The 17,977-nt window shown below is 41.5% G+C and overlaps 1 protein-coding gene across 1 annotated transcript in view; it reads left to right on the plus strand.

The window, feature by feature from the left end:
- The window catches only part of LOC124299943 (potassium channel subfamily K member 16), a 99,366-nt gene that overhangs the window by 19,812 nt on the left and 61,577 nt on the right, over positions 1-17,977 (plus strand). Inside the window, exons 2-3 of the mRNA XM_046753419.1 lie at positions 9,438-9,926; positions 11,833-11,998. Coding sequence (XP_046609375.1) covers positions 9,669-9,926; positions 11,833-11,998 — 424 coding nt within the window. The 5' untranslated portion in view covers positions 9,438-9,668. The remainder of the gene's footprint in view (positions 1-9,437; positions 9,927-11,832; positions 11,999-17,977) is intronic.

Here is a 17,977-nt window from a genome sequence, read left to right on the forward strand (position 1 = left end):
TCCAAGTGTCAAACCGTACTACTGCACGATTATTTTGTAAAAATTTGATCTCCAAAATCCTCGTCATCATACATCAGGAGGATTTTTAGTTGAGTAAAAAGCAAAGTCTAGTCTTTGTTCAAGCAAAAAAAAAAAAAAAAAAGGAGAAAATGCGTAAGAAAATATTGTCCGTGTGCGAAACATTTATGTAGGTGATTTTGACAGTGGCAGTTTATGTCTGTATACTTTTAACGCCAGTCCATGTCCATCGCCCTATACGACTTTACTTTTTACGGCTTATTTCCACCAAACTTTACCCTTTAAGGATTGCGGGTGCAAATGTGGGTCGGAGTGTTTAACTGCGGAGACGAGGAGCCGAGGAGAGAGAGAGAGAGAAAGAGAGAGGGTGAGACGTTGGCGAGTATAAACTGGCGCGAAAAGCGATCTGCGGCGGCATTCGTAACCGAGAAACAAAGTTTAAAAATCGTTAGGAACGTTAACGAAGGAGAGACCCGTTAATCCGTCGACCCCCCGGTAAAAGGACTTTCTGTCGCATTAACCTTTCTGGAATTATATTTACGGCTGCGGCGTCGCGGCGCCTCTCCTCGCGCCGCGTAAAAGTATAACACGTGGCTCTTCTATACAGCTTGAGAGAATGATAAATCTCACGACGGAATAGAAAATTCCTGGATCCCGGAGGGCGAGGGACGGGTGAAAAAAAGCTCGTTATTACAAGACACGAGTTTTGTTGCTCGTGCAGTAATTGGATTTGTTTGAGAACTTGAAATTCGCTTAATCCTCATTTCCAGGCGATGATATTCGCCCTCTTATATTTTTATTATACTATTATGTACTAAATATAAGACACATATTCTTTTAAATAAATATCGATTTTGCTTATCGGTATAATTGGAATCACGAATCTCTTCTTCGCCAATTCTAGTATCTACAATCTTTGCATAAAAACTTCTCAAACGTTTTTCAACCGCGGCGACAATTTTTTTTACGGTTATTTCATTTTTGCTGCTTACGTATATTTTTATCACCAGGCACGTTTCGCATTAAGTATTGTAAGAGTTGTGAATTTTTTTTTATAAGATGTCGAAAATAACGCGAGCCTTCGCTGTTCGAAAATTGAGGGGAAGTAGTCAGCGAAAATACGCCGAAAATGGGATAAAATACCAATGGCATTGTGAAGAACTGAAACAACATACATACATTTTCTTTTTCATAACGTTCTGATGGAAGTTTAAGCTATAAAAGTCCGTGGCTAAAGTTTGAAAAATATAAATATTTAAGAAAGATACGGGCGGATAAAGACCACGCCTCTCATGCGTTGCTCTCTTATTGCCACGATTCCGAGTGAACCGTTAGAGTTTTCGGCAATTTGCAAGCGCCATTCTCTCCAGAGGATGATCCTCTACAGACTAAACCTAACGTTTTTGAAAAAAATATGAAAATTAAAAAAATGGCGGCTAAAATTTGAAAATTATCCAACAATGAGTGACGTTTGCTGTAATCGAAACAACAATAACATTTTTTTTGCCATAGATGTTGGTTCACTTTGTAGAGAAAGTTAATATCTTGATTTGAAAAAAAAAAAAAAAAGAACAAGCCGATATCTTACCGCGTTCTTGAGTTATCGTGGCAAAACTAATGAAAAACGTTGTTTGAAGGCAAACACCCGTGAATCTGTACCACACCCGAACGCACGAGTGTCTTCAACACTTAATCTTTCTTCATTACCAATATTTTTTATTACGAGCAGCACTGATTTTCATTGACAAAACTGTGACAAACAACACAGAAATAATAAAAATTGGATATGTTTTTTCAGTAGTTTATAAAAGCGAATTGCATTTTTACCACATTTTCAGCCGTCAAAGCCTTCTTATTCACCTTAAACTCAAAATGTTTGCAAGAGATCTCAGTATACGGAAAATTTGAAATATTTCGATGCCTACTCCCCTCAACTGACCTCACAATTCGGAATTTGAATTCACGAACTCGAGCCAATCGCAAAAAGCTCGCGTACTGTAATGAATTTTAATTTATCGATTATAAGTCAAATATAAAAGAAAGGGAAATAAATAAACAATTACGGGAAATAGTTGTTGACGATCATAGAGTAAATTATGCATGTCTTTGGGTCAGTTTGGTTTAAAAATCAACGGTAATTTAATAGTACAAACTCCCTAATTTCTAGTCCCTGCACGTCGCAACCCAACAAACTTGGTTTGATAGTTTAAAATAAATATAAGTGGACGGCACAGGTGTATAAGTTAAAAGATATATGAGACAATAGTCGAGTAAGAATAAAACAAAATAGTAACAATAACATTAAGACCGACGATAAAAGTGTATATAGATAAAATCGAGCGGAACAATTATTCGAAATATTTGAAGGGAAAGTGTGTGATGTGTAGTATCTATAATTTGAGAATGGTGTGACTTTCTTTCTTGTTTCAGTTCGACGTTATTTATTGAATTTGTTACCTGATCAGGATTTGAGTTAATTTTACACACTTTATGGTTTCCTGACACATCCATACGCAACTCTCTCCTTCTAAAGTCGTAGGCCTACTAATTTGCCGATCGGCTGATCCGCCGATCCGTCCGAACTTCGGTTCTTACTTTCGTCGATCAAAATATATACATCGTCACAGTACTGAATTCCGTGGAAAATTGAGAAAAACCTTTTTACCACGTCGTTGTTATTGTACACACAATGTCCCGGTCTAACATCGTGCGATTCATTTCCCTGAATGTTTGTCGAGTAACGGCGCGTTACGTCTTGACAACGCGACTAAAGCGGGTCCTCGGGGTTGCCGTATTATAAACGTAATTACCTTTGAAACTTCCCAAGCTCGGCATTCGGCGAAATTGAAGCCAATTACGTACGTCGCACCTGACGATATGACTGCGTGAAATTATTTAATCCACTCGATTGCCCCGGCGCGACGCAACGCGACAGAAAGTTGAGACGCCAATCGCCTCGGATTTCCATGCAAATAAGACACCCGCGGAGCTCCAGAGGGTGTGCGAAAAGTAATTTCAGGTCTGCCGAGCACGCACCGTAAAATAACCTCGCGGGTGCTTCTGCGGATCATTCTTAAATTTCAATCACCCTTCTCGATGCTCATCAACGTTTCACGATACCTTATACGCTTCAAGCGATATAAACAAACGGTTCTTATAATGCAGTTGGCTGCTTTCGATTGTCACAAGACGACGCGATTTATTAATTTTCTTACGAGACTGTCGCACGACCAGTACTTATTAAATTATTATATTTCAAAGCTACGAAGATCGCTTTACATATACAAAAATAGAAAGTACTCGGATTTATGAAGAAAACCTTAGTTAATTACAAGTTGTAAGAAAATTGTCGAAAATCTAGTAAATTAACCTTCGGTTTCACTCTAAGACGGTTCATTTTATTCAGAAAGCCATTTTCTACAAGTTCATTGGGACGGATTTCCTTATCGTCTCGGCAACGGTGAACATTCAATTTTGTAACATTGCGTCGATATCGATCATGCTCCACAAATTACAGTATTCGATTCACTGCTGATAAGAAAGAAACTTTTTCTCAGCGAACTTGTTGAAGGTAATCTTTGGAATTAAATGATACGTAGTCTGGATATCTAATGTTCTTTTATAATTTCAATATTTTACATTCTTCTGTTTTCAACGAGATGTACGTAGCTTACGAATACAACGCTTTAACAAATTCATAAAAAGTATATTAATATTTGACAAACCAATCTCTGCAATGTTTCCAAACAAAAAGTCGATCTTAATAATTTTCGTAATGTTCGATTTCTTCGAATTTACAATCCGAAATACCTGGCATAAAATATTTAACTTCAATTTTCCCCTGCATAGGTACTTAAAATATCAGATTCTCGCAAGCGAGTCTTTGCTACGGCTTATTTTAGAAAAAAAGCATACCCTATGGTGGGATAAAGTCTATCGAAATCGAAGGCGTAATAAAATTTTCGCATTCACAGACGGTTAGAAAGCTCGATCATCGAAATGCACAGTACCGTCCACGTCTGGGGACGACTTTTTACAGACTGAAAGCACTCGACGTGGTCAAACTATCGATGACCAGAACAGTATAATAAAGTAATTGACTTCGGAAGGATTGGCATTACGTGAAAATAGTGGTAAGATATTATTTTCACTTGCAGTACGGGGGTTAAGGGAAAACCTTGAAATAAAGAAAAAAAAAAAAAGAACTCGCGAATCCAGGGAAAAGAAAACGAGAAGAATGCGATCCTTCGCTTCTTTATCAGCTAAAAAAACTCAGTTGAAGCCCGCGAGTAGACTTCTAATTCTCAAATAACGATCCGTCAGCCAATTGTTTTGTCATTTTTTTTCGCCCGCCAAACTTTGATTAGTCGAGCAAGCCGCCGATTATTCGTCTTGCGCCGGCTCCTTTTTTCCTCTTTCTTTTTTATTATTTACTACGCGCGGTGATTGCGGCATAAAAGGAAAATAATTAGGACCCCGAATGAGGCTTGAGATTAATTACGTCAATCATTCGACAATTCTTTATGCCATTGATTAACTCCAGTCTTACATTGGAACGCAACCTTTCCTTTTTCCGCGAGCTTAATTCCTTCTCTGTACCTAGTTCAGCTTTCTTCGGTTCGGTTATCGCCCAGCGATACGTTCAGACACAACCAACGGTTATTACGCTCTTCTTAAAATTTCAATGTACGCCACCAGACGAGGTTGAAATAAAAAGGAGACTAAAAAACCTGCGATAAGCTCTGGTAACTATACAACTAATCCGACAACACATCGCTACGCTTTGCATTTTAGTCTGAACAAGCTCCGCTGCTTTGAATTATCGAATTTTCCGGCCCATCGGGTCTGCGGAGAATTATGCTCTCGGTATGATAGATAAAAACATTTGCTTCCACCGTTAAAGAAAAGCTTCAATATTACCAAAAAATATACATTGCACAAGTTTTTACGTTACACTCTTATCCCCCAGACGGAGGAGCTTTTTTTTATAAGCGCCACGAAAACGAGTCGAGGAGCAAGATCAGAAATAATTGCTCTTCTCTATGAAATGAAATTGAATTTTTTTAACCGTCTGCGGATCACGTGCACAGTGAAATCTCATACACGCCCCGACCATGACGATCATGCTTCTAGAAAATCGAGTATCCGGCGTACATTTACACATTGCGCCAAGGCGTTGCGGTCACGGGGCGTAAAATTTAGTCGCTGGCACTCTGCAAAATTCATATATATATGTAAATATATATATATATATATATATACATCTCAGCGAATGACTAACTGACGATAATTTTATTCGGTGTGATACAAAACAGAGGGAGACTCGCACGTGGCAGGTGCCGTATGCCGGAGTATTTCACCTCGACGATAACGAACTCGCCTCGTTTTGCTGCGGTCGACTCCATTCCCGAAGCATTGTATATATCTTCATCTCGTAAAGCTTAATTCAGCCGGACAGTTTTCTAAAATATTTTTCACCCCCTGTCAGAGAGTTTGTTTGCATTTATTTATTTATTTTTCTTTTTTTTAACTTTTTTCATCGACGTCACGCTGCTTACGCGTACAGTGTATATAAGGTTTCACGGTGCGTAGGAGTAACACAAATAAAAAAAAAAAAAAAAAGAAAAAACAGACAAGCTTGTAACAGTCATGTATTATCGACGGAAAAATGGTGACATTGATTTTCACGAGTAATGTCATTTATTATTCACGATTCTGACAAAGATCGAGTTACAGTTTAATCTTCTCCCTCTCTTCCCGTGTTAGGTTGACATTGTTGAAAGACTCGAGTCCGCGGACAACTATAGAAAATTATTCCGTTGCTTCAGCATTGTCCCGAAATTTAGCCGAGCTTTCACAAGTTATACGCAAAATAGAAATGAAGTAGCAAGAATAGAAAAAAAACACATAAAAAAAAAAAAAAAACGGAAGAAAATAAAAAAGAAAGAAAACCCGAAGAACTTTTGGGGCCACGGAGAGATATTTTGAGCGGAGAGCCGGGTGCCGAAGGGGGTTTCTTAACTCCCGCTCCACCCCGGGGCAAGAAGTACATACTGCAAGAATCGGCGGAAGAATGAAAAGAAATTCCAGTGTAGTCAGCAGGGGAAGTTGTTCATCTCGAACGTCCAACTAAATGCTTTATGTACGACGTACGACGGCCGAGGTCCGGTTCCGCGACGGTGGTTATACTTGTTAGTATTATCCGCGTTTCGTGGCAGCGGGAAACCTGCAATTCCGACAGCTTCGAGAATGCTGCAGCATTTCGCGGAAGAAATACGCGGAACCGACTATGCGTAGTCTGGGGGTATAATGCACGAAGAGAGAAAGCTGGGGGGGAAAAGTGGGTGAGCGGAGAATTGAGCGGATAATGCACACAGCCAACCGAGCTGCGGAAAATGCACGGTGAAAACACAAAGCGCGCGACTTTTAATTGCGTCCACTCGTCGTTCGGGAGTTTCGCGGGCTTTTCGCTCAACTCACAATTTTGTGCTTTAATAAATTCATTACCCGCCTCCGTGCAGCGCGGAGCATGCTGCTGCTATTTAAATGCACTCGCAACGCTTGTCTTTAATGAGGAATGCTGCTTATACCTTCGCCAAATGTGGGGATGATTTGTGGGTGAAATTCCAAACGCGAATTATCACCGTAGACCTGATCGCCCAATTTTAATTTGCCCGAATAATTACCCATTTCGTTGGTTTTATTTCGCGTAATTTTCGAGTCTTCGTTAGTCGAGAGCCTAAATGCGTCAGTTGATTTGTTTTCGTCCACTTATGATGTAATTATTTTTACTGACAATCAGAGGATACGTTTTAGTACGTTTCTTTTTTTTCTAAAGAAGATTTACTCGGATCGCGGAAGGTTAGGGTAACTAAACATGATTCTTTGTTCGAACAATATCGAGAAATTTTAAAAACTACACCGTTCAAAATGTTTGTATGGTCATTTCTCTCATGCGATGGCTACAAAATGTGGAATTTGAATTTTTTGACCTCACTAGAAGTTCCGAAGTCATAACTGAATTTTTTCACGGTACCTTTCCCAGAAAAAATCGAAGTGTAGAAAAATTCAGTATTTCAGCAAATCACAGACTTCTTTCTTTGCATTGTGAAAATTTAGTGCAGTGTAGTTAAGACTGCATTTAAGAGACTGGAAAGCCGAAAATCAATACTATATATTTGATATGTATGCAAAAATAACAAACACAGAAATTATAAACAGGAACATGGCTATCGATGTTTCTTTGCGAATCGTTTTAAACTGATTAAAAATTCATCCGATTCGTTTATTTTCCGATGCCTGCAGCTTCTACAGTGGGCGAAAAAATTCCTTGATTTAAGTAGATCTAAAGATGTGAAATAGATTTTTGTAAATTGAAGTTAGATTTACTTGATTGAATTGGATTGGGTATTTTTGTTTTGAATAAATATAATGAATATAAACTCGGCGAAAAAAAAATAATCTTACATGTCGATATGATTTTGATCCGAACAATGATTTTCTAATTCTTAGACATTCTTTGTTAGCTTGCGTACAGATGAATTTTTCCAATCACAATGCCGGATGATACGGTATTCGACAGTAAGCGACTTTTTTTCACGTGTTGAGCGCGTTAAGCATTCAATTTTACAACATTGCAACGATATCGATTATTGATCAACAAACAACAGCAGCGAATTAACTACTGCAGAAAAATGAAAACCTGTTCCATTGAACACGTGCAAAATTCAGTTCTGAATAAAGCGAGCCTTTAGTAGAGTGAAATCGAACGAATCAGCTAGATTTGTTAACCATTTTGCAAGCAATTTGAAACGAAGCATCGATATCTATAAACTTCTGTTTACAATACCATTTTGCTTAAAACATGAGTTGTAAAAATCTAACAAAAAACATCTAAATATTGTTTAAAGATCACAGAAATAACTCTCTTTGGTTTTCCTAACCAAAATTGATTGTTTACGTACTGTAAAACATCGGCAAACTTAAAGAAAATGCCGAAAATGTCGAAAAGAAGACTTTATTTCGCATTAGGAGTAACACCACGAGTCCCATTTCCACGACTAAGGGACTCTACGAAGAGTTTGAAAAATGTTTGGGGTGAAATTCACCCCCAGTGACTTATCAGGGTTAATTTCACCGTGTTTCAATGCGATCGTTGTAGCTCAAGCATGTATGAATACAACGATTCGACGAACACAATGTAAGACTATCTCGCAACGAAATTGATAAAAAATATCGACTCTTGACCAAGCATGATCCCCGCAAGTTCTGGCACGCGTTTATGGGAAATAGGGTGAAACGGCCGGGGTCTAGTAACGAGAAAAGTCGGGTCAGTCGGGTCAGTCGGAGAGGTGATAGTTCGAATCGGTGGTTTTACAAGGTAGAAAAAAACGCGCAGGCCGGTGGAAAAGGTGAGCCGGCGATCGGTAGCCCAGAGGTTTGTAACGGGGGCGGGATTTCCGGGCTGACAAAAACACGCAGATCAATAACAGACCGTATCGTGCGGTTTGAAAACGGATTGCCTGTTGCACCCCATTTTCCGCAGTCCTCGCCCGGGGCGACTTGTTCGAGGGAATAATTATATCCGTCGGAGGGACGCGCGCCGAGCGAATTGATTACTGTTGTCATTTCGGGCGGGAAGTTTGCGCCTTTTTTCCCTTGCAATTGTCGCGTCATCGACGCGACGCCGCGAGATCTTCGAATCGGTTCCGGTAATTGCGAACACCTCGAGAATACCGCCCGGAACTCCGCCAATATCCTTCCAACATCTGCAAGGATCCCACAGGTAATTTGCCACGGACAGACACATCCCGCTCGATTCAACGTCTCGGCGATAGAATTGTTTGTTAGAGAGGAATCCATTCGATATGCCGGAAAAGCTTCGGTCACGCTTCGAGCCTCGGCTACCACTCGTATTCCTCGAGCACCAATTAAGCTCGCCGATTTTCCACCCCACGAGCTTTTTTCTTCATCCTCACTCTCTACCACTTTTCCTTTATTCAACGCGTTTTACGCTCCTGACCCTGACTTTATTTTCTGGCTCGCTCTTTTTCTCTGGACGACGATCTGCGGAGTAAACCTTTCGAGCGAATTTTAGACAGATAACTATTTTTCTCCTACGTTGCGGGTGAAATTTGTTTCCGTAACGGTGGCACGATATCCGTCGTCGGTTCCTCGAGTTTGTACACAAATCATAGCTAAGCTGAAGGTCTGAACGTCGGGGTGAGGAAACGACGACGACGTCGTGTTTACCTTCTCGCTGCGTATTTTCAAAGCCGAATCTCATCCTAGAGAGGAAATATTTTCGTTAAGCAATGTATTATCTCAAACACAATACGGACGGTCTTCCTGTAAACAGTCGAGTCGGCATCTCGGCATGGTACAGAGATCGCGTGTTAAACATTGTTTATTATTTCCAGACAATACCTGGCATGGAATTATGCCCTGTCGACGAAGAAGTTCACAGTCGTGTTAAAAGGATGTCGCCAGGATTCGGAATTCGTGTACATTCCACGACCTGCCGGACGTCATGCGTGTGAACGCATTTCCGATCGAAAGTAAACCTCGGAACTGTCACGCGAAAAATTATGCGAACGAAAATGTAGTCAGAGGGCTCTGACATCGATCGTTTCAGCGACGAGTTATCAATTATGGAACGACAAGCCTCGCGGCGTTGGCGCGGAAGTTACAGAAGACGGAGAAAAAAACCTTGGGCCGAACGTCTCGCCGATTGGACGAGAAATTTCATCGCGTTTTTGTTCAGCAATGTCGGTATCGTCTGTCTCGTCGTCGGTTACGCCATAGCCGGTGCCGCCATATTTTACTACATCGAAGGGGAAATGTGTCAGAAGACGCTGAACGTTACCAGGAACGAAATTGCTGACAAACTGTGGAACTACACCTCGAGGGTAAGAATCATGCCTCTTGAAAATTATTACTACATCGTTATTAATTCACGCCGTTTCGTTTCGAGGAACGAGATTCTTCATTCCCAATCGAATTTCCGGTCACTTTTTATGGCCTGTGAATTTTCAGACATTTACATTTGGCCATTTTTGCAAACGTTTTTTTGCTTCAAGGGAACGTTTATAAACCGTGTGACTCTGCCTTCACTATATTTTACATCCCCCCCACATGGCACGTGGCTTTTGAGTACTTTTAAATTTATTATATTAATAAATACTAGCTGTAAAACTCGCTCTGGGTCGGACAACACTCGTTATCAGTGTTTTACCAAGTGATACGAGATTAATTAGATACCTCACGCCCTTACTGTGTGTATTGTGTAAGAACTACGGAGCACTGGTCCTGGAGATCGAAATTCACCAGGTAAAGGACCCGAAGCGCAGGAACTACAGAGCGCTGGTCCTGGAGGGCGAAATTCACCAGGTAAAGGACCTAGGGTGCAGAAACTACGGTGCGCTTCTCATGGAAGGCAACATTTATCAGAACTACGGAACGCTATTCCTGGAGGTCGAAATTGACCAGGTAGAGGACTTGGAAGTCGTAGTTTATCAAGTAAATTACCTGGAGCGCAGGAACTGTCATGAACTACGGAGCGCTGGTCTTGGAGGTCGAAATTTACCACGTGACGTAGCTGGAGCGCAGGAACTAAGGAGCGCTTGTCCTGGAGATCGAGTTGCACCAGAAAGCGGACTTGGAGCTTAGGATCCAGGAGGTAGAGAACCCGGTATTCGAAATCTGCGGAGCGCGATTCTCATCCGTCCGCTCTACTGCGCGGTTGTTTCCAGACTGAGGAATTCGGCTGGCTGATTTTCGTCGTCGACGATTACTATAGATCGATGAAATCAGGGGAGAAAAAAATTTTGGGTGACGTCACTTTCTGAATATCCGAACATCCGAACATTCAAACTTTGGTTTCTAACTTTAATACTATGTATGATGATATTGTACATTTTACTTAAATCTAATATTATACATGCATAAATAAGTAACCTCCCCCTCGTGTGGTTCCTAAGTAGGTTCTCGTCACCCACTCCCATCACTCGTAAATGAACCACGTGGCTTATGAACGTTCCCCAACAAGCATCCCACATATTAGAAGCTTTTGTTCGTCCTCCGCCAAGCTTCCGGCTCAACCATTTTATGTAAATATGAAAATAACACCGCGACTTGATTGATTGCATTTCATTCGTTGCACTTCTGTTATAATTATCCAGATACTCAGTTTCACGCGATAATTTTGTCGAATTCCTCATAGCGAGGATGACCAAGTTAGGGATAATATTTATGGTCGATGACGCAATTTGTGTTTCATTCTCTTCTATAATGGAAAAAGTATAAATAATGTTTGGCATTACGGTGATTGAAGAAAAATTGCATCCAAAATCGAACAAACAACATGCGCTACCCTGTCTTGCTTTTCGACCGTATTCTAAGGTCAACATTGTGTATCAAAGAAAATTTCTTCCGCCTATATTTGCTGAGAAGACGGCTACTTCCTTATTCCATTTAATTTTTGATTTTCCCTCTCGGGACCCGCGTGACTGGTTTCCTTGTGAACTTTATTCACGCTCGAAGGATTTTCCAGAAAAAGGAGCAAAAGAAGCAGTCGCGCAAGACCCTCCACAGTCAGCGCGGTGTAAGCCTAACCACGAAAATAACGGACATCTAAAAAACTGAAACACTGAAATTGTGTCGCGTACTCAGAGAATATCGTTACTCGTCTTCCACCCCCGTTCATCGTACATTTTATTCGAATCGGGCGAATTTAAAGACTCACCATTCGTCCCAATTCCGACGCCTCATTGAATTCCGACACTCTACGCTATGTTCCATTCGCTTGAAACGCAGGTAAATATCTTCTCCGAGCAGCAGTGGAAGCTCCAGGTTGACATTATGCTCAAGGAGTACCAAAAGGATGTTGTGAAGGAGGCAAAGAACGGCTACAAAGTCAAATCCATGGAATGGACCTACGCCGGTGCATTCCTCTACTCCCTCACCGTCATCACAACCATCGGTAAGTCTTGCCCACATTTCATGCGTCGGAGAATTGCATCGTGATTGTGTTTTCTCATCCTCTTGTCCGTTGGTCGGAGGAATCGAACGACAGCTTCGATACAAAGACATCGCGTCTGTATCCGCTGCTGTCCAATTAGATTTAGATACAAATCATCGGCGCTGTTTGTAGCTGAAACGTTTTCGTGGTCATCGGACGTAATTCGTTGGCGCAAAAAATAAGATCTACTTCCTAGAAGAGCAGCTTGTCGGAAAAAAACTTTTTTTCATTAGATGTACGTTTTTGTTTCTTTCTTAGCAATTTTAACAGACCTCATTTGCCTGGTTACATCCTCAGTAGAAAACGAACACGCATCGCTGTCACTTTGTAACAGCCCGACGAACTTGTACTTTCGGTGCAAACAATTTCTAGGTTTTCTAGGGAAATAATTGAGTCTATTTACTGCAGGATCTCGTCGATTCTGAATGATTGAATTAACAGAATACTTTTATTGGCTATATTAAATTTATGTTTCTTTTCGAGGGGTCGCAGCAGCTAAACGATTCTAAGCCGGTACACTATGCTCGACTCAAAAGATGGAAAGGCGGTAATACAGCGTAAAAATATCAGCGTTCACGCGCTTCATTGCCATCACGTAAATGCACGTAGAGGTGCAATGACCACTTAAGACTCGTCGAGACGTCGGTGGAAAAAATTGAGAGAGGGAATGAATGAAAGGAAATGTATATAAGAAGAGAAATTGGATGAGTGGAGTTTGCTTTGCCTCCTTTGCGGTCTGCGCACGACCTTGATGAAGGTCTTTGGTAAACCTTTTACCGACGATTGGGGTCCGCATTCCCCCTTGTTACCGTAACGGAGAAGAGGAGCCCGCAGGCTTTCACTTTCCAATCTTCGATCATTCGAATCGGTTCACTCGGATCCTCGCAGCTCAAAGCTCAGAACTGCAAAAGTTGAAACCTCCTTTCGCTTTGAGAGTTAACGATAATTCTGCGTTTTTCAATTCGCTATGCGAGAAATACGGATATTACCATGACCCAATTTCCTGGTACGCAGCAATTCGCTAACCTAGTTCCGAAAATCGAGCGAAAATATTGACTATGCAGGGACAATGAATCGGTCGAAACTTTCTCCGAGGATGAGTCGATGAAGTTTCTCCACGACGAAACACAGCGACGTGACAATTCGGTTTACACGTCTTGCGGGGGTATTTAATCGTGCAAAAGTCACGAGGATTTGCAAGACACGTCTAACAGTCCATGGATTAAGTCAAGGGGAAAACAGTTGTCGTAAGGAATTAGTTTCGCTGTAGCTTGGATTCCAAATCTTTTGATCTCTGATTGTTTAGAATACACACTCCTCGGAGCTGCAGACAAGAAACAATGGACCATAGAAATTTCCACAACCGTGGCAGGCATTGTTTCATCGGGTGGAAAATTCGCTATTGAATTATATTATACACTGTGACGTGCGAAAAATAAAACTGCGAATGGCACGTTTCGTAATTCTTGCAGTGGAACTGTAACAAAGCACCGCAAAATCTTATTCAAAACTGAAAAATATGAAGAAATTTTTTATTTTTTTTTTTAATGGAATCCCGCATCTGGTGCAACCGTCAAAGTTTATGGCTCCAAAGGACATCTTTAACTAGGATCTAATGATATCATCTTCCAATTTCTACTTCGTGCTTCTATCATCGAGTCGATTTATCCGGACTTGATTTCCTCGACGTTAATCATTCGTGTGATGAAATGAATCCATTCAAGCCGAGCCTATCGTTTGCGGAAAAATGAGTCTTCGTCACAAGTTGTATGACTTGGATGGGTTGTCTGCTAAAGTATTTCCAGATCTGAAGTGAAACGATATCCTGATATCTTCGTTCGAAGAGGGCAATTAAAGAAATGGAAGTCAAACATTGAATTTCATTCACGGTAAAGTTACTCGGAAATATATCATCGCGAGATGTTTCTCTCTGTCTCATTCTTGTTCTTCTTCATTTCTGTGGGTAAAAGTTTTTCACGATCAGATCAGCATGATCGCATTTCGAACCGTGTGTAATTGAAATTTGTGAGTGAAGCGAAGGAGTCTTGCAGTGTTTGCCAGAGCCTATTTCCCCAAACCCGTAGGTTTGTAATCTCGTTTTCAGCGAAGTGTAATTTCCTACCGAGAAGTTCCCCGTTCGTTTCCAAGATTTTTCTTTTTTCCAGCTCTTGTGAAAGAAATTGCGTACCGGGAGAAAAAACCACTCGACAGAGTTGAAGCGCAAAAGTGTTTAAGGGAATAATTGTTAAAGAGAGACGGGGCTGCGCCCTTTGAAGCATTAGGTAATAAATCAGTTGGCTCTGCCAAGAATCTTTCAAAGACCGATGCCATGGCTCCAAATAATGGGACGCCCTGCTAATTAGAAGAATTAATTACCTCACCTTCGCTCCTTAGATTCTTAAAACATACTACCTCTCTCTTTCTTCTCTCTTTCTCTCTCTCTCTCTCTCTCTCTCTCTCTCTCTCTCTCTCTCTCTCTCTCTCTCTCTCCCGTCTGATCCCGGCACCCACGGATTATTTACGAGGCAGAACGAACCAACGGCGAAGAGAGGCAATCGAACGTGCAGCTGACCCTGATGGATCATGGTGGGGGAAAATTTTCCCGGATAAAATCAACATCTTTTGTCAATTCGTATTAAAAATTCGTTCAATCTTGAATGAACTCCAATTCGTATCCAGCGAAGTTGGTGGATTTTACGGGGTGCTGAATTTCTGGCGTATGGAATATTACGGGACGATTCACCGAGTATATTTGTTTCGTATAATCTACAAACACGTACATATTACGTATAATTATGGGATTCAATGCCTCGCCTAATCTTCATTTTCATTCTCACGAATCGAGCGATTCTGATCTAGGATGAAGGCTGTTTGACTTTGAAAAGAGATATCTGTAATTCTGGGTATTTGTTTAGTCTGTATCAACGACGAGGCGTATAAAATAAATTCTCTGGTCATTGTTCGGTCATCCTTTGTCAGATATTACAGCATCGCTACATTTCTCGAATTCTCTGAATATCAGACGCAAATAATTTTATCCCATGGGTCACGTTTAATACGAATTCCAAGCCTATGTTTCTCCTCTTTGTCCTACTAAATAAACAGTAACGCCTCATTCTTTCTACAATTAGAACAGAAGATTGTATCAGAAAGACAAATAACACAGTTTATGCAGGATGGAAAATGTAAAAAGATAATATTTCGATGAATTTCCAACTAGGATGTAAAGTTCATTTCCATTCTATGAGTTCTAAGTTCTCAGCTTTGACATTCATGAGGCAAGGAATTTTAAAGATATCGTAAATTCCGCCTAGACAGCATTTCGAACTGAATCGTTCATCGAATAATCAAAATATCTGCTTTTGTATTCTACCTAAAAGGAAGAAGCGATTTCACGTTTCGTGTTCCAAGTAAGTCATTCGAATTGGAATAATTTGATTTGGCTAAGAAGGAATGAACGGATGCATTGAAAAATAATCTATTCGGCATTATTATTTTAACTGATTATTATAGCGAAACAAGAAGCGATACGGTAACAACTGAAGTAGGTTTATACCTTGCGGATCTATCCAAACGTCCGACGCATCGACTCGCTCGGCCCTTCGTTGCCAAGGGCTCCTTCGTCCTCGACAGGTTGTTAAACTCGTTTTCATTAATTCCGCGCTTGGTTAACCAGAGAATTTTGTAGGCCGTGGCGCCCTTCACCCTTAATAAGTCTCAACTGGTTCCCGGTTTTCCGGCTCCCCGTTTTTCCGACCGCACTCAGTTTGGCGTGACGCAATCACGCCGAAATTGACGGGGGGAAGAAATATTTGAAAAATTCACCACCCTATCCGATTTCCCGCGCCCTCCTCCACGTCTGCCTCCTCTCGCCATGCCCCATGTGCCTATCCATTGAAAACTTGGCGTAATAACGCGTCACAGACACGGCAGTTATTGCCTCTGATAAAACACGGAACGCGGTTCTATTTCGGGATTTCTAGACTCCCTCCCTTACAACTACGCGCGCCCTCTATTTTACTCATTTAGCACAACGTACGTAAGTTTATCGACGGACGTGTGTTTTTCCTTTTTACTCCCCGGTCTTTATTTTCTACTCGGATCGCGTCTGTACCTACTCCATGTTTTATCTACAAGTAACGAACACTCTGCGTGAAATAGAATGCAAAGGTACTCAAAGGCACTGAGATTCTTTTGCGTTATGAATTTTCTTGTATTGCGAAGAAAACTTTACAAGAATGTGAAGAATTTTCCTCGGGGTTGAAAAATTTGTACACAAGTGCCTTTGATCATTTGAGGCATTTCACGCTTCATACTTCGAAGAGATCTACTGGCGGTGATATAATAAGGACCTTTTCGACCGGCGAACCGAAGTTCCACTTGTTTTCAGCCGCGAATTCTAGTCCCACCGGAGAGCCTGACGGAATTCTGATAAAACGGCTGTTTAGAAACTGGGAAACATTTGTAGGCGTTAAAAATTTAGAGATGAGAAGAGCGAACAGGCGCGCGACTTTTGTATTCGCAGAAGGGACGCTGAATTCCGCCATTTCGTATTTATGATACGCTTTCCTCCCTCCAGGTTCCTGAATCCCTTGATGCCCTTTTCCCCTCCCCGTTTCGCCGTTTTCGCATCCTTGATGCAGCACCCCGGATACTTGAATAAAAGTACAACGCTTCACGCTCTTAGCTTCCGAGATACTATTTTATAGGCCTTAAATAAAACGGTGGGCTTTTATGAAAATGAAATCGGTCGGTCTCATATTTCATCATGTATTTATCACCGCACTACATCTTTCCGTTTCAATAACCCCAGGGGCTAAATAATCTTTTGTACCCGAAAAATATTTATCCTCACGCGTGCTGCTATAACTCACCACACGTATCGCTATACCTGCCGCTGACAACATCGTAAACGAATTACCTTGTTTGTCTCTTATTACACAAGTCTCTGCCAAAAATTACTCATCCATCTACGAGACATCCCCCTTCTCCATTAATTTCCTCGAACGTTATCCGAAGTACAACGTCTCCCCGTGTCCGCTCTATTGCACACCTTGCACCCCTACGGTGCACCATGTATTACTTCGCACCATCGGACCCCACGTTCGCTCTTCCACGTGACGTTAATTCCCGATCCTAATCTTGCAATATATCAAGTTGCCAAGGCTAGACGCACTTCTCGGGTCTCACTCGTCGATAACCCCTGCAGCATTATCCACGCGAAACTAATCGCGAGACGAACGGTTCTCCGGTCTCATCCTGCAAATTGAAGCGAGTAATCCCCGGGTGTCTAGGAGTCTCAGCCAACCGTCGCTGGAAAATTTTTGGCTTTGTACACTTTGGGGAAATGAATAATAAATTTTCACACATCTGCTCGTCAGAGACACCGTCCCGACGTGTATACGGATTTTGTCACCTCACGGTACCTACGTTGTCTCGTTCAATCCGCACCGTCGAACCGCATATGTGTCACACTTTACGCTCTTCGCTCAGAATCGCAATGATATCGCTAGACAATGATCACGTTATTTGCGCTGTACCTTGTATAATTAATTCTAAGCAGCGATTCATCGAGGTTAGGTTTCGTCCGAGATTGCCATCTCCTGCAGCGATCGAGGGACGGGTCGAAGTCAAGTTACTTGAAATCCCGCTAATTTGATCCCATCAGGTGGGCCAATCCTTTGGCCTTTGGACCTCTATGCTCCGCACACTCGAGAGTACACCACCGCCTCTTCCATTAGTCCTCTGCCCGTCGAAGTTGTACTCTCTCTCTCTCTCTCTCTCTCTCTCTCTCTCTGCACACTCTAGAAACCAAATGACCACTTATCAACACGAAAGTAAGGACTCCAACTCTCCGGAGTTGTCCGCGGACATTTGCCTTTGTAATAACCCTTTTGATAACAGCGCGTGGTGTCATCCTGCGAGTGATTTAACGAATTC

The sequence above is a fragment of the Neodiprion virginianus genome, chromosome 3, assembly GCF_021901495.1.
Source record: "Neodiprion virginianus isolate iyNeoVirg1 chromosome 3, iyNeoVirg1.1, whole genome shotgun sequence".
Classification (NCBI taxonomy): Eukaryota; Metazoa; Arthropoda; class Insecta; order Hymenoptera; family Diprionidae; genus Neodiprion; species Neodiprion virginianus.